The sequence below is a fragment of the Euphorbia lathyris genome, chromosome 8, assembly GCF_963576675.1.
Source record: "Euphorbia lathyris chromosome 8, ddEupLath1.1, whole genome shotgun sequence".
In the NCBI taxonomy this organism is placed as follows: domain Eukaryota; kingdom Viridiplantae; phylum Streptophyta; class Magnoliopsida; order Malpighiales; family Euphorbiaceae; genus Euphorbia; species Euphorbia lathyris.
In genome coordinates, this window is record NC_088917.1 from 49,273,627 (window position 1) to 49,296,724 (window position 23,098).

Below are 23,098 nucleotides of genomic sequence, written 5' to 3' on the forward strand. Positions count from 1 at the left end.
TCAACTTTTGAATCAAACTTAGCAAGGTTGTCCTTAGTATTTAGAATAAAACATTTACAACCAAAGGCACGAAAATATCCTATATTAGGTTTTCATCCTTTCCAAAGTTCATAGGGGGTTTTCCTCAGTATAGGTCTGACTAGAGCCCTATTGAGTACATATCACGTTGTGTTAACAACTTCTCCCTAAAAGTACTTTGGAAGCCTATTCTCACTCAGCATTGTCCTGGCCATTTCAACCAGAGTTCTGTTCTTCCTTTCAACTACCCCATTCTGTTGAGGAGTTCTAAGAGCAGAAAAGTTATGGTCAATGCCGCTGGCTTCACAAAATTCATCAAACAATTGATTCTTGAATTCTCCACCATTATCACTTCGAATGTGAGAAATTTTTAGGTCTTTATCATTTTCAAGTTTTCTACACAGTGTTGAAAACATCTCAAAAGTTTCATACATGCTACTGAGCAAGATGACCCAAATGTACTTAGAAAAGTCATCTACAATGACCAAGGAAAATCTCCTACCACCCAAGCTCAGCGGCTAGACTGGTCCGAAGAGATCTAAATGTAGTAACTCTAATGGAAGCTTCATTGAGACTATATTTTTACTTTGAAAAGATTTCTTAGTTTGTTTTCCATACCGACAAGCATTGCATAATTGATCATTTTCAAACTATGAAATAATTGAAGGTAAAAAGTAGCTAATTCACTTTTTCCACATGTGCTAACCCTGTACTGAACCTGCAAGAGTACCCATATCATAGAACTTTTATAATTGTATATGTTTATAACTAAGATTTTATATGTATAGTTCTAATCAATGTTATCATAACCGGACCGGATATCAAACCGAATTTATAATTAGGTCACGAGTCACTTGATCGGATCGGATGGCTCGGGTTGGTTGGACCGGATGACGTAATAAATAAATAATATATATATATATATAATTTATTTAAAATCTATTTCTATTTAATAGAATGAGACCTAATGAATATAAATAATACTAATACACAAGTATTTGGGCCTTTAAATTTATTTAGACCAATAAAACTAGGGCTTTTTACATAACAATCACCATACTAATAATATTCCTAATTTAATCAAATTGGTAACTTTTATTTGTACTATGTCAGATTCATTATTTTTATTCTACAAATGTCATAGAGAAAAAGGCTTTTTTCTGAACTTCTACTCTTTTACACCCATCTCCAAATCAATCCGTTTTTAATAACTTCCTAATTGACAAAAGTTATAAACTCTGTATATATACTCATCACCTCTTGTATATCGATACATTAAGGTCCCGTTTGGTACGCCGTAATGGATCTTATAATGGAATGTCCATTACGATGAACACTCATTACCATGTTTGGATTGCCATATTATTTTTATTGTAATGGAATCATAAATACATCATTCAATTTTTCTTTATAAATTGATGTAATGACCATTACATAAATAATAGGCATGCATACACATTACAACTAACTCTTATATTTTTTTATTTTTAATACTTATCATCATGCACAATTCTTATTAAATGATAAAACAAAAAACTAGAAAAATGGAAAAAAAACATGATAATTGAAAAACATGAAAAAATGAAAAACGCAAAAACACACACAAAAAAACAGAGCTTGCAATTTTTGTGTTTTTCTCACTTTTAACATTTTCATGTTTTTTTGTTGATTTTAATTGTATAAATAAATTTTTATGATTATACTTCATCAAAAAAAAATTTAATTTATCAACCAAACATGGTAATGGAATCACTAATTCATTCCATTACATTACAAGTTTGATTACATTACATTGTATTACGTCATACCAAACGAACCCTAAGAGAAATACAAATTAAGACTCTTGAAATTCAATTCTCTGCATTCTCCATTCTTTATATCTAACATGGTACCAAACTCCGAGTTAACCCTATTATTTCTCAAATTAGAGATATTTTAGGAACTGTTATAAACTCTGCATATATACTCATCACCTCTTGTATATCGATACATTAAGAGAAATACAAATCAATACTCTTGAAATTCAATTCTCTGCATTCTCCATTCTTTATATCTAACATGGTATCAGACTCCGGGTTAACCCCAAATACTATTCCTACCGCCACCACCAATCCGCCATCCATGGCAGCACCTTCAAACTCTATATCAACAATCAACTCAACAGCCACTTCAACCCCACCTTAGTATACTATGCTCTCATATAATGTTTCATCCTTTGTCACACCCAATTCTCCTTTCATTTTTCAGAATCCCTTTACCGATCAACAAAATTTCAGCAATTCCATCTCTTTCTGGCAACCTGCAACATTCCCCCAACCACAATTCTCCATCTCTACTTCATCATCACAAACCACAATGCTGCCCATCGACAACATTTCTGGAAATCTCACAACCGAACTGCAAATTCCCACTGCCCCGACACCGTTTCAACAGACAGGCCCACAATTTACAACATTTCCACGCTCACAAATCGCAAGTCATACGATGTTGTGCCCTACGGCTCCTTCGCCTGGATATCTTCTGCCTCATACAACATTTCATCCACATTTTCGTTCGGGTGAAAATTTGAACTCAATTAATGCTACACAAGGTACGAACTCTCTTGGTTCCACTGTTGTTCAGCACCTACCATTACCTGCACTAGTATCCTCTAATATTATCATCAACATCAAATTGACTTCCAAGAACTACCGTTCTTGGAAGATGAATATCAGTACCACTCTTCAGACTCATAGGCTTTATGAACATGTTTTAAGTTCTGCTCCTGCACCACCAGTTTTTTTGCATCATCACCAAAACCCAATGGACTACATCATTAACCCTTCCTTTAGTGCATGGGATAACACAGAAAACACAGGTCGATCTTTTCTGTTAAACTCCATAACAGGAGAAATTTATCCCTTAATCCATAATCTCACCACATCTAATGCAATATGGAATGCTCTCGAAAGAACTTATGGGCTTCTATCTGGCAGCAAGAGGCTGCAACTAACTGTTGAAATGCGAAAAAAAAAACAAAAATCAGTCTCAATCTAGGTCCCGTGTAAGGACCCGCAATCACAGATCCACTAGTGCTTTCTGTATTTATCTCGGTCGCAGTCTAATTTCCTAGCACACCAAGAAGTAACCAACCATTGCTCGATCCTCTATAGAGAGTGAATATAAAGCAGTTGCAAATGCAACTGCCAAACTGCTATGGTTATGATCCCTCCTACATGACCTTGGGTGCCCACTACAGCATCCTGTTACTCTTTGGTGTGACAATGTCAGCGCTATCTATCTCACTATTAATCCGGTGTTCCATGCTCGAACAAAACACATTGAGCTTGACTATTATTTTGTTCGTGAACAAGTCCAATTAGGTACCATTGAAATCCGGTTCATTTCAACTGATGATCAGGTAGATGACATCCTAACCAAGCCGCTTTTGACATCTCGCTTCCAACGACTTTGTCAACGTCTCAGTCTCTCATATCGACATTGGCTTGAATGGGTGTTAATAATATCTAATTATCTATCAACATAATTAATATTATTAATTACCCAGTCAAACTCCATTTACTTAGTCCAATAACTAATCAGATTATTAGGGATTTCAAACTTCAAATTAGAGATATTTTAGGAACTGTTATAAACTCTGTATATATACTCATCACCTCTTGTATATCAATACATTAAGAGAAATACAAATCAATACTCTTGAAATTCAATTCTCTGCATTCTCCATTCTTTATATCTAACACCCGGTTCAACTTCAGACCAGTCCAGTTTGTTGAAGATTCAACAAACCGGAATATCTCGGGACCGGACTTCTGACTGGTTTCTGGTTCGACCGGTCTAACCGGTCGGTCTGGTCCGATTTTTATAATAGTAGTTCTAATAATAATTTATTAACTTATGATGTTATAAAGTTAAGAGGCTGAAAGTTCATAGGCATCGAAATGTTTAATTTTTTAAATAATTATGAAAAATCCCATATACTAAGACCTTGTTTGTTTGGGGGAAAATATTCTGCAGCAAAATATTTTTCCAATTTTACAGTGTTTGTTTGGGCAAGAAAATAAGTCAAAGAAAAATAAGTGGTAAGTCAATGGAAAATGAAGGAAGAAATAAGGGAAAATGTTTTACCCTTTTTAAAAGTAAGTCAATGGAAAAAGGAAGGAAGAAATAAGGAAAAATGTTTTACCCTTTAAAGGGTAAAACATTTTCCCCAAAACATACGCGTTTAGAGAAAAATGAAGAAAACGTTAAAAAATGTAAAAATACAAAAATATGAAACACGAAAAAACATGAATAACGTGAAAATGTTATAAAACACGAGAATATAAAAAAAACCCACAAAAAACATGAAAAGGTGAACAAACGTGAAAAACACAAAAACGTAAAAAAAAGCAAACACTTGAAAAAGCACAAAACATGAACAACGCAAAAAAGTGAGAAAACACAAATTATACAAAAAACGTGAAAAATACAAAAAAACATGAAACATGAAAAAATACGAAAAAAAATGCTAAAACACAAAAACGTGACAATAAGTGAAAAACGCGATAAACATTAAAAGAAAAAAATGCAAACAACACACGAAAACGTGAAAAATACGAAAAACATAAAAAAACAAAAAAAGTAACAAAATGCGAAAAATAAAAAAACATAAAAAAGAAACGTGAAAAAGGGAAAAACCGAAAAACTAAACATGAAAACATGAAAAAATAATAAAAAAAATACAAAAAAACACAATAACGTTAATAACACGAGAAAATGTATAAAAAATGTGAAAAAGTGAAAATACATTTTTCGTGTTTTTAACATTATTTTTTTTTCACATTTTCGTGTTTTTCACTTTTTTTTCCATGTTTCCATGTTTTTAATATTTTTTTTTTACTTTTCGTGAGTTTCGCATTTTTAGTGGTTGGAAAATATTTTTCAATGTTGTAGTCAAACACCGGAAAATATTTTCCAGTATTATTGTCAAATACAGGAAAGTGTTTTATTTTTCTACACAATATTTCCATGCATACAATTTTCCAGAACACAATATTTCCCCCAAATAATCGGGGCCTATTAGATGTAGAAATTCAACATTTGTGTTGTGTTGACTCATACCCACATTTTCCCCTCCAAATTAATTATTGCCAATTCACATTTTTTTCTTCTCTACCTTTGACTATTGTCTTCATTAGAGATTAGCAACTTTTACCTGCCCATTCTCAACTACCTACCTCATTTAATACACTTTTATACCAGGATTGGAAATAAGTTTTAATTAATTTTTATGTAAAAAACAGTTTAATATTTATTATCAAAATATAAAATTACATATGATTTCAGGTAAAATGATAAAAATATAAAATTACATATAAAAAAATAATGAACTCTAAACATTAGTCATAGTAGTAATAATGGGAGACCTTAACCATAACTTATCCTAATAATGTATGGACCCAAATGTACTAAGTTAAAATTGGTATCTATTTTGCCTACTCCTAACCGTTTTAGTTTTTTAAATTTAAAATTCAAAATGATCATAATCAACGCGCGCATCTCAGTCTCAGATAACCCGCGTACAGTACAGGTTTGATCTGAAATACATATTCGGCTGGTAAAGCGAGTGGAAAGAACATCTTACTCGCACAAGTATCAGTAGTGTAAGAACACCCGCCGATATTGTCTTTCCCGCGGCTATTGATGAGCCTTTTGTGTAACGTATGCAATAGCAGAAGAGAGACAAAGACTATAAAAGCAATTACACCCGAAGCTTTGTAGAGAGAGAAAATCAACAGCAAAGAAAGAAAAAGACTTCCCTAGAGAGATAGAGGCAAACAAAAACGCCATTAATGAGAGCTCAACTACCATTTTAATGAACAGCAAGTAATTTAGTAAGCAGACAAATTAGTTTATATTAAGTAGTTGTTTTGCTTTTACTCTTTCGCTGTGTTATGTTTATGCCTTTCATATCTCTCTTTCCTTCCCGTCAGATCTACGCAAAATGTGGAACTCCGTGGAGAATGCGTTCGCAAGAACGTCGTCCTTTAGGGAGGATGGAGAGGACGAGGAAGCTCTCCGATGGGCCGCTCTGGAGCGCCTGCCTACTTACGACCGAGTACGTAGAGGTATTTTTAAGAACGTTGTTGGAGATCGTAAAGAGATCGATGTAAGCGAGCTTCAAGCCCAGGAACAGAAGCTTTTGCTGGACCGCCTCGTGAATTCTGTCGATGATGATCCCGACCGCTTCTTCCAGCGGATGAAGAACCGTTTCCAAGCGTAATTTTCTGTTTGCTAAAATTCTTTATGAGATTTTAATTTAACTCATCTTGTTTCTTAAGGTGTTTAAATTCAAAATTATTTTTAGTGATAAGCTCAAACTATGCATTCTGCACTTCCTTAGAATTCAAGAGGTAATTTTGTAATAACTATGAGTTTTTTCTTCTTTTCGTGGGTTGATACGATTGTTAGAGTTTGGAAGTTGGAATTTTTTTGGAACCCGTTTACTTCTACTTTTCATTTCTCTGACTTGCCATATTTCATCAGTTGGTGAATTCTGTTGACTAAGGAGGTAATAGTTCTATAATTAGATGAACTAACAAAATAATGAATAATGTGCCCCAGGTACTTTATTAATAAAAAAACAAATTAAGATTTGAGTTTGTGGACGGGCAAAGTAGAACTATTGAGCTTAATTACTGTAATTAGTTTAATCGGTCAGTTTTCTGTACTCCTGGGAACTGAAAATTATTCGGTACTCGCTTCAGAAATTTAATGGGCTTATTATGAAAAAAAAAATAAAAAATAAAAAAAACGAGCTTTTTGGTCCGATTTTTTAAAAGCTTTTCCTTGGTCTTGTTCACAGAGTAGACTTGGAATTTCCGAAGATTGAAGTTCGATTCCAGAATCTGACAGTTGAATCTTTTGTACATGTCGGTAGTAGGGCACTTCCAACAATTCCCAACTTCATTTTCAACATGACTGAGGTAGAATCACTACCATTCCTACAATTTCTACAGAATGCACTTCCAACAGTTCAGTTTGTTTTTTAGAGTTGTATGAGAACAATTTGGATTTTTCAATCTCATTTCGTCATTTCTGCGAAGGCATTTTTAAGGCAGTTGCGCATTTACCAAGGAAACAGGAGCAAACTAACAATTTTAGATAATATTTCTGGGATTATTAGACCTTCAAGGTACATTATGAGTTTGCATTGCTGTTTTCTAAGTTGCACACTTTCTAGTCTAAAATGCAATTATATGCTTTAGATTGACATTGCTGATGGGTCCTCCGAGCTCTGGAAAGACAACCCTGCTATTGGCACTTGCGGGACGTCTTGGAAGTAATTTGCAGGTACCAGGGTTTTGTTCCTCTTCCCAGTACCATATGTGTCCGTACAGTTCTGGTACAGACCATACAGGACGATCTGTTTCCTAGTACAATGGGTGAATATGAGAACTACGGATAAGTCAATGCCAGATCGTCCCACTATTTCGTTGCCTGATTAAACATTTACTTGTTTTCTTAATAATTTTTTCTTCATTTACCTTAAAGATGTCAGGAAAAATTACATACAATGGACACAGTTTAAACGAGTTTGTTGCTCCAAGAACATCGGCTTATGTCAGTCAGCAGGATTGGCATGTGGCAGAGATGACTGTACGAGAAACTCTAGAGTTGGCAGGATGCTGTCAAGGTGTTGGGTTCAAAAACGGTGAGCATAGAAATAGATATTATTTTTCTTATTTCTTCGGTGTGATTGAAGCCTGAGATTAGCTTAAGGCTAAGTATGTATTTACCTAGATACTGATTAGAAAACGTTTGTGCCAGATATGCTTTTGGAACTTGCAAGAAGGGAGAAGATAGCTGGTATAAAACCTGATGAAGATCTTGATATTTTCATGAAGGTACTTCCATATGTAAATTCTTGAGTAAATAAATTGGCAATAATACAACAAAACCTTAACTTACTTAAAGCCTTAAGTTATAATTCGAATTAAGGGTAAGTTTGGCCTCTAAAGTTGGCAGACAAGTTCAATTTAGCCCAAAATCAAATTTTAGGTATCAAGTCAGCCTTGAAGTTACAATATTTGACAAATTAGCTCAAATATCACAAAGTTTTAGATATTGAAATTGATTATATTTAGACTAATTTGTCAAATATCGCAACTTCATGATTGAATTGAAACCTAAATTTCAATTTGGGCTAAACTTAACCTCTACACGGGGGCCAAATTGATCTTTAATTCCTTATAATTCATTGTAACTAACACTCTTAATATTACACGTCTCCACAAAATGCTTGCATTCTAGTCATGCATGACCACACATTTTCACTGGCATTACGTTACTTACTCCCCCTCTCACCTGCATTAGTTTTAGCTCTCTTTTTTTCCCCCTAACCATCGCTTCCTGCTTGGATGAAGGTTTCACAAGGTTCATTAAAGGGAGGGGAGGGGAGGGGAGGGAAGGGGAGGGAAGGGGAAGGGAAGGGAAGGGAAGGGAGGGGAGGGGAGATTATTTATAGAACCTCCAGATCCCACCAATTTGGTGGGACTGAAATTGAGGTTATTTCAAGGTTTTTGAACCTCCATTTAACCCTCATTTAACCTTCATTTAAACTTAAACTCCTAGCCAAGCAAGGTTAGAATTATAACCTCCATTTAAACTCCTTCCCAAGCAGGGTTAGGAAAATAACCTCCCTTTAATGAACCTCCTCTAACCCCATCCAAGCAGACTTGGAATTCCACTTTTTCCCTTATTGTCTCTTGCTGTGATGCTTAGATTTTCTTTCAGGCAGTCCAAGATCAATCATAGGATTTTCTAAGCCCATGGCCATTGCCAAGTTAACACTATCATTTATCTCCGCAAGCTGATTTTTGAACATGCTGTTGTTGTTTAGCTTCTCCATTATCTAGTCTGCCATTACTTGACAACGGAGACCCCCTAAACCCTAAACCCTCTATTTGCTTTTAGATTATATAACGCCTCTTCAATTGCACCCCTACTTTTCCTAGCAACTTGTTCTCTGACTTCTTTGCAATCCATGCTTCAACAAGTGACATTAATGATATACATGCTTTCTTTTTTCTTCCTCCAATTTCTTGTTGATATGCGAACTTGGTTTGGGTTGATTTTGAAAGAAGCTTCCAGCTTTGAAGTCAATTTCCCCATCTAGTGGAATTTCTAGTGTTATATTTGTGCTATTCACTATGCTTTCTTCAGATACTTCAATATTTCTGACAAAGCAAAGGATGCTACTAAGCCCCGTTATTTCTCACTATCATATGCCTGAGTTTGTAGTCCCTTTCGATTGACTTCTTCCTAAACCTGAAATTATACATTTAGTGTCCTAATTTTATGTTGAAGCATCATCTTGGTTTGTCAAAAGTCCACCATCCATCTTCTTCACTTTTATTGTTGAGCAATGAGCACCACTAAATTGTAAGTTTATGCTCTTTGTCTTCCCAATTTTTCATTTTTGTTGTCATTTTCACGTTTTTCATTGTTGATGGTTTAGAATATCATCTAATGACACCTCTTCTCTTTTCCTTGTTCTTAAGTGAAACTCCAACAATTTGTTTCGCCAAAATTTCTTATTAGTTACCCAGATTCTTTCTTCAGTTTTATGTTTGATTGGACCATCCTTAAACTGCATTATTGAATCCTAGATATACAGGTCATAATTTCTTCATTACATCTACCAATTTGCATGCACAATCAACTTCGGAAATTTTCCAGAAATTGCTTCCATGTTTGTATATGTATGTTCTGTGCGACTGACATAAATTGAATTTCTGAACATGAAGCTATGCTCAAGTCTCCCGCAGTGTGTTGCATGCTTCATGTGCTCAAACATATACTTACCTATGAGTGGCATGCCCACACCTCTGCAGACAACCTCCTAAAACTAAAAAAACCTCCAGAGACAGGAAACCAAGCATGTAGACCTTCCACTATCATTTTTATTACTTCTAACTTAGAAGTAGTTATTCTGGAAAAACTTTATGTTTGTCAGTTAACCGAGACCAAGCCTCAAAGAACTGCTTTATTGAGCAGAAACAGAGTACGGATCAGCAGCTTGAGTAAAGCAGTACTAGCTACTCATGTGCCAAATTAGAACACAGGAAAGGATTAATCAATTATGAAAGAATTTAACATCTCCATTTGCCTCTTAATGAGACCACATTGTTTCATTTCATTCAATACAACTAGAAGGTGCAGATAATGTTACCATATTATTGTTAATTAAGTTCATTAGGTTCAATTTGTTAGTCTGTTTGAGTCTTCCTATTTGTTAGCTACTGGTATCACGTGGAAATAGTGGCCAGTAGTGAGTTTGTTTAACTTCAGTTTTTCTAGGCTAGAATCCAGGACTAGTTTGTTTGCTTTGTAAGCTTATCTATTTAAGCTGAAACTAATCGATCAATAAAGTAAGTTGGTTTTCATAAGGTCTCTTGTTTAACATTTGGTATCAGAGCCAAAACCAACAATCACAAACACTCAAGGGTGGGTTTGAGGAGGAGAGATTGTGAGCAGAGAGAAGGCTGTGAAAATGTCAGACAACAATGGTGGAAATTTCTCACAGCCCTCAATTCCCAAATATGATGGGGATTATGATCATTGGAGTTTGATCATGGAGAACCTTCTCAGATCCAAAGAGTATTGGGTTGCCGTGGAAACAGGGTACAAGTTACCTGCTGAAGGCGAGGTGCTTACGCCGGCACAAAAGAAGGCAGTGGAAGAACTGCAGCTCAAGGACTTGAAGGCTAAGAATTATTTGTTCCAATCTTTGGACAAAACCATTCTCAAGACCATTCAACAGAAGGATACATCCAAGCAGTTATGGGATTCTATGAAAATAAGGTGCCAAGGGAACGCTCGAGTGCAAAGGGCGCAACTCAATCGTCTCCGACGAGATTTTGAGATTTTGTCCATGAAGCAAGGAGAATCAATCACCGACTACTTCGGTCGGGTGATGATAATTGCAAATGAAATGCGCAATTATGGAGAGGACATGGCTGATGCAAGATTGTAGAAAAGATTCTACGAACTCTGATGGATAAATGGAACTATATTGTGTGTTGTATCGAAGAAGCGAAGGATATTGATACACTTTCTGTTGATGCTCTACTGAGCTCACTTCTGGTCCACGAACAGAAGTTTAAAAGAGAGATCACTGAGGAGCATGCTCTCACGGTGACTCAACCTGAGAACTCCGGCGGCAGAGGTCGGGGAAGAGGAAACTATCGAGGAGGGCGAGGTAGAGGAAGGACTCGCTCTAGCTTCAACAAAGCCACAATTGAGTGCTATCGTTGTCATGAACTTGGTCATTACCAGTACGAATGCCCAAGTATGCCCAAACAAGCTAATTTTGTAGAGTTGGATGAAACAGAAGAGATGTTGCTAATGGGACAAGTGGAGGCTCATGGACTGCACAGAAGAGATGTTTGGTTTCTTGACTCCGGGTGCAGCAATCACATGTGTGGGGATCCTTCCTTGTTCAGTGAATTGATAAAGGGATTTCAAAAGAATGTTCGACTTGGCGATCACACCACCATTCGTGTTGAAGGCAAAGGAAGTGTACGACTAGTGTTTGATGGAGTCACTCACATTGTAAGAGATGTTTTCTTTGTTCCAGATTTAAAGAACAATCTTCTTAGTGTTGGGCAACTTCAAGAACGTGGTCTAGCTGTTCTAATGAAAGATAACCTGTGTCGCATCTATCATGACACTAAGGGTTTGATCATTCAGAGTTCAATGACAACTAATAGGATGTTTGTCTTATTTGCGGAAACAAGCTCAAAGCAAGACTCCCAGGAGAACTGCTTGCAAGCCGACACTGAAGATCAAGCACATCTATGGCACCGTAGATTTGGACATCTTGGCTATACAGGGCTTATGGATCTGCAGAAAAAGGAAATGGTGAGAGGTCTTCCATTGATCACAAAGTGTCCGTCGATATGTAATGTGTGCTTAAAAGGAAAGCAACATCGAGAAATCATTCCCAAGCAAGCCACATGGAGAGCATCTGAGAAGCTTCAAGTCATCCATGCAGACATTTGCGGTCCCATAACTCCTCAATCAAATGGGCAGAAGAGGTACTTATTATGTTTTATAGATGACTTTAGTAGAAAAGCATGGGCATATTTTCTGGTTTACAAGTCAGATGCATTTGTTGTTTTCAAGCAATTCAAAAGCAGGGTAGAAAAGGAGTCTGGTCTTCTTATACAATGCTTGAGAACAGATAGAGGAGGTGAATTTACATCAGGTGAGTTCAATGATTTTTGTAGAGATAATGGCATCAAGAGGCAGCTGACGACAGCCTTCACACCCCAGCAAAATGGCGTTGCAGAACGAAAGAACAGAACCGTGATGAACATGGTGCGTAGCTTGCTGATTGAGAAGAACATACCTAAGAATTTCTGGCCAGAAGCAGTGAATTGGGCACTCTATGTGCTTAATAGAAGTCCCACTTCATCTCTCAAAGACAAAACTCCTGAGGAAGCATGGAGTGGGTTTAAGCCCTCTGTTGAACACTTCAGGGTATTTGGTTGCTTAGCCCATGTACACATTCCAGATGCTAGAAGAACTAAATTAGAAGATAAGAGCAGGAAGTGTATTCTCTTTGGCATGAGTGAAGAATCAAAGGGGTACAAGTTATATGATGCAGTGAGCAAAAGAATCATAGTTAGCAGAGACGTGGTCTTTGAAGAAGACAAGCAATGGGATTGGGATAAGGATTATACTGAACTGCTTGAGCTAGACTTAGAATGGGAAAACAGTGCAACTGCACACCAAGATGCTGAGAATGCAGAGAACTCTCAAGAGAATGCAGGAGAAGAAATGGAGCCTACTTCTATCTCACCAATTTCTGCCTCACCAATGCTTATCAGTGTCTCCCCTTCCACTGGCACAACACAATCTTCACTAGCTCCTGAAGATGCCATTGAACAACCAAGAGCACGAGGAAACAGAAATAGAAGAGCACCACTGTGGATGACAGATTATGTGAGTGGTGAAGAAGATACAAATGCAGATGAGCAGCAAGCCACCAGCCTGTATGCTCTTTCTGTGGTTACCAATACTGATCCAATGAGCTTCGAGGAAGCCATTACCAGTAAACCGTGGAGGCAAGCAATGGATGAGGAAATCAGCAGCATCCAGAAGAATGATACATGGGAACTTACTGTCTTACCCAAGGGAGCTCAGAGCATAGGTGTTAAGTGGGTTTACAAAACCAAGCTTAACCAACTTGGAGAAATTCAAAAGTATAAAGCTCGGTTAGTGGCGAAGGGGTATGCTCAAAAGTATGGAGTTGATTATGAAGAAGTATATGCCCCAGTAGCACGCATGGATACAGTGAGAATGATGTTAGCATTGGCTGCTCAAAGAAGTTGGACTGTTTACCAACTCGATGTTAAATCGGCCTTTTTGCAAGGAAATTTATCTGAAGAGGTATATGTTGAGCAACCAAGAGGATATGAGGTGAAGAATGCCACACATAAGGTGTACAAACTGAATAAAGCTTTATATGGGCTTAAGCAGGCTCCAAGGGCTTGGTTCAGCCGAATCGAGTCCTACTTCACAACTATGGGTTTTGAAAAAGATGGAAGTGAACAGACACTGTTCACAAAGATCAGTGAGCAAGGTGAAAGACTAATTGTAAGTCTTTATGTGGATGATCTGATTTATGCAGGCAGTGATAAGGCAATGCTTGATGAGTTCAAACAGTCCATGATGAGGGAGTTCGAGATGTCCGACTTAGGAGAAATGAAGTACTTCCTTGGAATAGAGGTAATACAATCTGAGAGTGGTGTGTTTATCAATCAGAGAAAATACATTAAGGAAGTACTACAAAGGTTTGGAATGAATGAATGCAATCCAGTATGCAATCCAATGGTGCCAGGCTTCAAAATCCACAAGGATACTGATGGAGTAAAAATCGATGGCTCACTCTATAAGCAATTAGTAGGCAGCATGATGTACCTAACCACCACAAGGCCAGATGTAATGCTTGCAGTAAGCTTGATTAGCAGATATATGTCCTGTCCCACTGAGCTTCATTTCTTGGCAGCAAAAAGGATCCTACGTTACGTACAAGGAACAATCAACTATGGGATTCTTTATAAAAGGGAAGGCAACAAGGAGATAGTAGGCTTCACAGACAGTGACTATGCTGGCTGCATAGAAGACAGAAAAAGCACGTCAGGCTATGCTTTCCTCTTGAGTGATGCTGCTGTAGCCTGGGCATCTAAGAAGCAGCCAATTGTTACTTTAAGTACAACTGAAGCGGAGTTCGTAGCTGCAACAGCCTGCTCATGCCAGATGATTTGGATGCAGAGGATACTTGAGAAGCTTGGCTACAACAGCAACAAAACTCCAGTGATTTATTGTGACAATAGCTCAACAATTAAATTATCCAAGAATCCAGTATTGCACGGAAGGAGCAAGCATATTGAGGTGCGTTTCCATTTCTTGCGTGACTTAGTGAATGATGGAATACTTCAACTGAAATTCTGTGGCACCAGACATCAAGTAGCAGATGTCTTCACAAAGCCACTCAAATTGGAAGCTTTTCAGGAATGCAGGAAGAAACTCGGAGTCTGTGACATCACTGAAATAAACTAAGTCTATGATTTAGTTTAGGAGAGGAATTGTTACCATATTATTGTTAATTAAGTTCATTAGGTTCAATTTGTTAGTCTGTTTGAGTCTTCCTATTTGTTAGCTACTGGTATCACGTGGAAATAGTGGCCAGTAGTGAGTTTGTTTAACTTCAGTTTTTCTAGGCTAGAATCCAGGACTAGTTTGTTTGCTTTGTAAGCTTATCTATTTAAGCTGAAACTAATCGATCAATAAAGTAAGTTAGTTTTCATAAGGTCTCTTGTTTAACAGATAAAACGCGAATAGCATGATGTGTCCTTCAAACTACATGACTCTGCTATTGCATGCACTCTTGTTTCAATCTCGCACTTCTGTTTTTCGTAATTCGTTCCAGATCCTTATTTACACAAACAACAAAAAAGAAATAGACCATATTTATGGGCAATAGTTAACCTACCGTACAAGCTAAGAAATTCTACAAGAGACGCAGTTGTTATGAAGCTGGATAATTCTAGAGAGAGTTACCAATCTCTTTCTAGAAATTAGTGTTAGTTAACAGCAACTAGAGTGGGATTTCTTTCTCTTCCCGAGATTTGTTACTGAGAAGATTTGATCATTACTGTAATTTTCTATCTTCCAGTCAATGGCATTGGGTGGACAGGAGACAAGTCTGGTGGTGGAGTACATCATGAAGGTATTCTTTATACGTTGAGTATATTTTTTTTTTTAACAATAAGCTTACTGCAGAGTTTGCTTTGAAATTAACTTGCCTACATTTTGATTGAGAATTGATAAGCTTAACGAGTGTAAAATTCGAGTTGTATTTGTAATCCTTGCATGCTAAGTTGATGCAAGTTCTATTATGTTCTCCATGCCATTCTACTTATGGCCCAATATATGTTATATTAATTTTATCATCATGAAAGAATTTCATTCATCTTTCTGGTAAACACTTCTTAAAAGAGCATTCAGTCCGAAAAACTTACAATATTTTGTAAGAAGGAAGTTCTTCTGTCATTGATTTAGACCTATTAAAGTTCCCCCTATCATGTTCTTGGCATTCCAAAAAGATCAGAACAAAAATTTACTGGAGCATGAAACTTTACTATAACTTTTGGTTCTGAAGAATAATAATTCAGGCTTTCAGATATATGCTTAAACCGTAAGGAATGCCAGGTGATCTGGAATAAAAATACGGTCTTGGAACTATTTAACAAAATCTAAATGTTTTGAACAATTGTAGGTTGCACCAAAGTGTTTTCATTCTGTTTAGATTATATTAAGTCATTAGGTTATAGAGAATTGCTTGTTGAAGACTTGAACCTTTGTTAATAGTGTAAACATTAAACTGATATTGAGATTGATCCATTGAAGATGAACCATTTGAACAGGTGGGTTGGCAAGGGAATTGATATTGTAAATTTTTTTGTCTTCTATAAATATTCTGGTTATGTTCAGATTATTATGATCTCAATATTAATACCTTGGTTTCATGCATACGGTTTATAAAGTACTAAAATATATTTGACAAAGATTTTAGGATTGGACATATGCGCTGACACATTAGTGGGTGATGAAATGCTCAAAGGGATCTCAGGGGGGCAGAAGAAGCGCCTTACAACAGGTGTATATTGGCTGTATTCCTTAAATATTTTTTTTTTCATGCATGATAAGCATGTGGCATTTTCTGTGTATTTTTTTTTATCGTCAGCCAAAATGCTTAACATCTTTCCAATTTTCAGGTGAATTACTAGTTGGCCCAGCTAGAGTACTGTTCATGGATGAAATCTCAAATGGGCTTGATAGCTCAACCACTCATCAGATCATCAAATATCTTAGGCATTCAACTTGCGCCCTTGATGGGACTGCTATAATCTCTTTGCTGCAACCTGCACCAGAAACTTATGAGTTATTTGATGATGTTATACTTTTATGTGAGGGGCAGATTGTATACCAGGGACCCCGTGATAGTGTTCTGGATTTCTTCTCCTTTGTGGGATTTCGCTGTCCAGAAAGAAAGAATGTTGCAGATTTCTTGCAAGAAGTAAGTCTTTGAGGATAGGATTTGAATTTTAATATTTTCTTGATTAACTCATTGCAATTTGAATAGTTGCTCAATTAGCAGTTGTGTTGTAACTTGTTTTCTTATAGGTTACGTCAAAGAAGGATCAAGAGCAGTATTGGTCCGTTAACCGGCCTTACCGGTACATAACTCCAGGGAGATTTGTAGAAGCTTTCCGTTCATATCAAATTGGTAAAAGTTTGTACGAGGAGCTGGAAATTCCTTTTGATAAACGTTACAATCATCCAGCTGCATTGTCGACTTTTCGCTATGGTATGAAGCGGCATGAACTCATTAAGATCAGCTTTAAATGGCAGAAGCTACTGATGAAACGCAATTCTTTCATCTATGTTTTCAAATTCATTCAGGTAACAATATTGACTTGTCTTTTAGAATTCAAAATTTTCTTTTTAAAGGATAAATGTAACGACCCGGTCCGGAGTGGGTGGCGCCGGGGTAAGCGCAAGGAGCGGCCCTAAGGGATGGCGATGGGGGCAGGAATGAACTGAATCCCACATCGGAAATGGAGAGGGAGTGATTGGGGCTTATTAGTAAGATGTGAATCCAATACATGCAGACGCGTTTTAAAGCCGTGAGGCCCAATGTGTTGGAATTGGGCCAGAGCGGACAATATCTACATGGTATTGGACTGGGATGTTACAATTGGTATCAGAGCCGACTCTCCACGTACGATGTGTGGTTCGGGGACGAACCAGACGGAAGCTGGTGGGCCTGTAACGACCCGGTCCGGAGTGGGTGGCGCCGGGGTAAGAAGGCCTGAGCAAGGAGCGGCCCTAAGGGATGGCGATGGGGGCAGGAATGAACTGAATCCCACATCGGAAATGGAGAGGGAGTGATTGGGGCTTATTAGTAAGATGTGAATCCAATACATGCAGACGCGTTTTAAAGCCGTGAGGCCCAATGTGTTGGAATTGGACCAGAGCGGACAATATCTACATGGTATTGGACCAGGATGTTACAATAAAAGATGAGTTGATGACTTCCTTTGTGGAAAGCTGGTACTTGATCACTTTAGGGTCAGATTGATATGCAAATTCTAGCAATTTTTTAGAAGTTAACTTTTCCTCTTGGTTACATTCATTTCCCTCTCTCTCTCTCTCTCTCTCTCTCTCTCTCTCTCTCCTTCTCTGTTTAAATTCAAGTATCATTAACTGTTTGCAGCTTTTTATTGTTGCCTTGATCACAATGAGTGTATTCTTTCGGACCACAATGCACCATACCACAATTTATGATGGAGGGCTATATGTTGGGGCCCTTTACTTTTCCATGGTCATTATTCTTTTCAATGGATTTACTGAGGTTTCGATGTTGGTGGCAAAGCTTCCTGTGCTTTACAAGCATAGAGATTTGCACTTATACCCAAGCTGGGCCTATACACTTCCTGCTTGGCTCCTAAGCATACCAACTTCACTCATGGAGTCAGGTCTCTGGGTAGTAGTTACATATTACGGGATTGGATATGATCCTAATGTAACAAGGTAAAGTACGAAGTAACATGAAAATCAATATTGACTTTGGACTTTCCCTTGATTCTCCAATGCATAGATCAGTTTCCAATATATTTGAATTATGATTATTTTTTCTGCAGATTTTTTCGGCAATTCTTGTTATATTTCTTTCTGCACCAAATGTCTATAGCTCTATTCCGTGTCATTGGATCGTTGGGCCGCAATATGATAGTTTCCAACACCTTCGGATCTTTTGCTATGTTGGTTGTTATGGCTCTTGGAGGATACATAATTTCAAGAGGTAAACTGAAGTTTTTGAACTTTTTTGTTTATTTTTGCATCTTATATTAATATTATATAACTTGCCATAACAGAGTATATTCCAAGATGGTGGATATGGGGTTTCTGGGTTTCTCCATTGATGTATGCCCAAAATGCAGCTTCAGTGAATGAGTTTCTTGGCCATTCTTGGAATAAGGTTGTCAATCTATTTGATTTTCTTTCAGATTTTTCAGTATAAAGACCTCAAATATGTCTGACAGCATAAGTTGCGAGTACTGTCATTTTTTTTTGCTGCTGGATGCATTTCTTATAAAACTATTTACACCTTGTGACATGGCTTTTATGCTTGTGGCCCTGGAGCTAAACATACCCTGTTTGGTTTAGCATCTATTGCTTAAATATTGTATGCTAATCTTATTTGTTTGCCTCATGATACTTCCATTAGAAACTTACTCCCCTTTCTTCCTCTTCCTTTCGTAGAGAGTTGGAAATGACAGTAGCTTTTCAATAGGTGAGGCAGTCTTAAGAGCACGCAGTTTGTTTCCAGAGAGTTATTGGTATTGGATTGGGCTTGGTGCTTTGTTTGGATATACAGTTTTGTTCAATATCCTCTTTGCAGTCTTCCTTGCTAACTTGAATCGTAAGCCATTGATTCAGCTATTAAGTTTCCTAATTCTAAACTTGTGCCAAATCATTTCACCAAAAAAACAAGTAATCCCAAATAAAACAAGAAATTTATTATTCTGCAGCTTGGGAAAGGAAACAAGCAGTTGTGTCCAAGGAAGAGCTTCAAGAGAGAGAACAAAGAAGGAAGGCTGAAACTGTTATTATTGAACTGAGGGAGTATTTGAAGCATTCAGGCTCATTAAATGGTTTGGGAACTACATTCACTACTTCCTATTCCTTTCTTTTCATTATAAGCACATATATAGTGCAGCAATAGTGTGAGCTTTTAACAATCTTAAGCAGGAAAATACTTCAAGCAGAAAGGGATGGTTCTCCCATTTCAACCACTTTCCATGTCTTTCAGCAATATCAATTACTTTGTAGATGTACCTGTGGTGAGATGGCATGCCTTCTTTTTTGGTCTGAATGATAGTTTTGGGAAATATTTTCCAAATACAAATTAATATATATTATTCTACTATATTTTCAGGAGCTGAAGCAACAAGGGGTGGTCGAAGACAAACTTCAGTTGTTGGTTAATGTTACAGGAGCGTTTAGACCAAGTGTCCTTACTGCACTTGTTGGAGTAAGTGGTGCTGGAAAGACCACCCTCATGGATGTTTTAGCTGGCAGGAAAACTGGAGGGGTCATAGAAGGGAGCATAAATATATCTGGTTATCCCAAAAAGCAAGAAACTTTTGCAAGAATTTCTGGTTACTGTGAACAAAACGATATTCATTCTCCTTGTTTGACTGTTCTTGAATCACTCCTTTTCTCTGCATGGCTCCGGTTACCATCAGAAGTTGACATGAAAACACAACATGTAATCTTGAATATCAGCTTCTCTTTACTGTGGCTTGCACATATACTGACTTCATGAAAGTTTGTATTTTTAGGCATTTGTTGAGGAAGTGATGGAACTTGTGGAGCTTACTCCTTTAGGTGGGGCATTGATTGGTCTACCAGGACTGGATGGATTGTCAACAGAACAGAGAAAAAGATTAACTATTGCGGTCGAACTGGTTGCTAATCCATCAATAGTATTCATGGATGAGCCAACTTCAGGATTGGATGCACGGGCTGCAGCCATTGTGATGAGGACTGTGAGGAATATTGTGAACACTGGAAGGACAATTGTCTGCACAATCCACCAGCCCAGCATAGACATTTTTGAATCCTTTGATGAGGTATACGTTTCTTTATTTTCATGCAATACAATACCATCTGAAGCTGGGATTTTTATTTTTATTTTTTTCTGAAATATCTAGTGCCAGAAAAAAAAAAAATATACTAAAAAATAGGCTACATTAATCTTCTGTTATGTCCTGATATCATACTTACAGATGGTGAATATGTTACTCAAGGTGGATGATGTGTCTGCTCCAGCTAATCTGGAGGAACTTCCATTTATGTTATTCCTTTTAAAATTTTATGGATTTTTCTTTGATACTCGTATCAATTGTTATCACAGCTTTTGTTTATGAAGCGTGGAGGACAGCTAATTTATGCTGGGCCACTTGGCCCCAGGTCTTGTGAGCTCATCAAGTATTTTGAGGTGAGATTTTGTATTTTCATATTTGATGGTGTGCCTATGGCTAATTCTGGAACTAATTCCAATTTTGCATCATGTTCAATCGCCTAAATGCTCTGTACATGTATATATTTTGTAGGCAGTTGAAGGGGTGCCAAAAATCAAGGCGGGATATAATCCTGCTGCCTGGATGCTTGAGGTTACTTGTTCTTCTGAAGAGAACCGTCTGGGTGTAGACTTTGCTGAAATTTATCAAAGATCTACTCTATTTCAGTATGTTCAAGTTTTGGAGATATTTTCTGTTGGTTTTCCTCCATGCTATTGTTTTCCTTTCCTATCTAATTTTGCTATCTGCTATTGTTTCAGACGGAATAGAGAGTTGGTTGAACGTCTAGGCAAGCCAAGTAGTGATGCAAAAGAGTTGAACTTTCCAACCAAGTATTCTCAGTCATTTTTGGAGCAGTTTTTAGCGTGTCTTTGGAAGCAAAATCTATCTTACTGGCGAAACCCACAATATACTGCAGTTCGATTCTTCTACACTGTAGTGATATCATTAATGCTTGGAACAATATGTTGGAAATTTGGATCCAAAAGGTTCTCTGAACGAGTCTATAATCTCTCTTGTGTTTCACATTTACCACTTAATCAATTTCTCATGCATGGTTTAACATTGTTAACCATGTGTAACAGACAGTATAAATAGGGGTAAATTTGGAATGGTTCACATTTTTTTAGTCTGTGTTATTTGAGTTTATTTGCTTGGTTGTGCAGGGAGAATGAGCAAGAACTATCAAATGCCATGGGATCCATGTATGCAGCAGTCCTGTTTATTGGAATTACCAATGCGTCTGCTGTTCAACCTGTTGTTTCTATTGAAAGATTTGTTTCATATCGAGAAAGAGTGGCAGGAATGTACTCAGCTCTACCATTTGCATTGGCTCAGGTTAACTAAACTTTGTTTCCATCTTCCATATCTGCTACTGCCTAGTTGAATGTTAGATGAACATCCAGAAATGAGGTGTTTAATTTCCTTATGCAGGTTGTTATCGAGTTCCCATACGTATTTGGACAGACAATTATTTACTGTTCAATTTTCTACTCCATGGCTTCGTTTGAGTGGAGTGCTGTGAAATTTATTTGGTACATATTCTTTATGTATTTTACAATGTTATACTTCACCTTTTATGGAATGATGACCACTGCCATCACACCAAATCACAATGTGGCATCCATAGTTTCGGCTCCATTTTATATGCTGTGGAACCTTTTCAGTGGGTTTATGATTCCTCACAAGGTAATAAATGAAGTTAGTAAATTGTTGCAATTATAAAAGGTGGGGAAAAGCTAACATTTAAATTTGACAGAGAATCCCCATATGGTGGAGATGGTATTACTGGGCAAATCCTATAGCTTGGACTCTATATGGGCTGATAACTTCGCAATATGGTGATGATAATAGACTAATGAAGCTATCAGATGGGGGTCGATTGCTGCCTGTGAAGCGAGTACTAGAGGAAGTGCTTGGTTACAGGCATGATTTTTTAGCTGTGGCTGGTGCTATGGTGGTTGGCTTTAGTGTCTTCTTTGCACTCATTTTCGCTTTTGCAATTAAATCTTTCAACTTCCAAAGGAGATGAAATTCTGGATTTCTTCCATATATAAGTTATAACCCCCCCATTATTTCCCAAGTTTCTCATAATAATCAAAATTTGTATTAGCCAACCATTTTTGCAAGTGTAAACATTTATTAATATAGTTTACACATTGTAACTGCTGTATAATTAATTTTTATAGGATATATATTATGATATGTTTTATAAGCGCTGATGTTAATAGGATATTGTTGTTTTAATTTGTCCTTTCCTTTATCTTGTACTAGGCCTCGTTTGTAACTATTCTAAAACTTAAGACTCAATCCCTGTGGAAATGACACTTGGCTTTATCCAACTACAACTGACCTAGTACACTTGCTAGAGTCCATATATAAGTTTTTGGCCCCGTTGTTAGGGATTGATAGATTAAGTCGTAAGAATTTGTATGCTTAACTTGCAACCTGTAAATCACACGTTCGTTCAGTATCGTTGGTTTCATTCTGCCTAGCTGTTTATGCGAAGAACAAGTATTCCCATTCTGCCCGTAGATCTTGAAATAGAAAAAAACATACAGAAGAAGAAGAGCAAGCTAGACTTGCAAGGATGAACAATGAAATTTCGAGACCGGAAGCTGAAGGACTAGAGAACCATAAGGAGGGACATGATGAAAATAACGAGGGGAATAACAACAATGGTAACAACAATGGCAATCAGAGGTTGCGGATGAAAGATTATTCCAGACCATCCACTGAAGGCCATTCGTCCTGTATTGTTTTACCTAATGAAGGAAACCACCTTATTGAAATTAAAGCATCAATGATGCAGATGTTGCAAACAGCTGTGCAGTTTTGCGGATATCTAAATGAAGATCCAAATGCCCACATTCAAG

At 37.2% G+C, this 23,098-nt stretch overlaps 1 protein-coding gene across 5 annotated transcripts; it reads left to right on the forward strand.

Annotated features, from left to right (window-relative positions):
* Window positions 1-5,735: 5,735 nt before the first annotated feature.
* Window positions 5,736-22,471, forward strand: LOC136203794 (ABC transporter G family member 32). Of its 5 annotated transcripts, none has more exons than XM_065995023.1 (25): window positions 5,736-5,894; window positions 5,994-6,279; window positions 6,866-6,986; window positions 7,107-7,195; window positions 7,269-7,353; window positions 7,555-7,714; window positions 7,831-7,907; window positions 15,248-15,301; window positions 16,141-16,231; window positions 16,350-16,651; window positions 16,759-17,037; window positions 17,852-18,168; window positions 18,279-18,439; window positions 18,513-18,616; window positions 18,901-19,060; window positions 19,170-19,292; window positions 19,387-19,481; window positions 19,577-19,909; window positions 19,983-20,273; window positions 20,558-20,641; window positions 20,757-20,890; window positions 20,984-21,211; window positions 21,389-21,560; window positions 21,657-21,911; window positions 21,982-22,471. In XM_065995023.1, the coding sequence occupies exons 2-25, from the start codon at window positions 6,005-6,007 to the stop codon at window positions 22,252-22,254; spliced, it is 4,263 nt and encodes a 1,420-aa protein (XP_065851095.1). In that variant the 5' UTR covers window positions 5,736-5,894; window positions 5,994-6,004; the 3' UTR covers window positions 22,255-22,471. The 5 variants fall into 5 exon arrangements, with proteins under 5 accessions (XP_065851095.1, XP_065851098.1, XP_065851097.1 ...); XM_065995026.1 differs by having other exon boundaries at window positions 19,390-19,481; XM_065995025.1 differs by having other exon boundaries at window positions 5,747-5,886.
* The last annotated feature ends 627 nt before the right edge of the window (window positions 22,472-23,098 follow it).

What these genes read in the sequence shown, in the direction of transcription:
- LOC136203794 (XM_065995023.1), top strand. Translation starts at nt 6,005, where the DNA reads ATGTGGAACTCCGTGGAGAATGCGTTCGCAAGAACGTCGTCCTTTAGG. An exon ending in TGGTGGAGTACATCATGAAG is followed by an intron (nt 15,302 to 16,140) that starts GTATTCTTTATA and finishes TATTTGACAAAG; the next exon opens with ATTTTAGGATTGGACATATG. An exon ending in AGGATACATAATTTCAAGAG is followed by an intron (nt 18,440 to 18,512) that starts GTAAACTGAAGT and finishes TTGCCATAACAG; the next exon opens with AGTATATTCCAAGATGGTGG.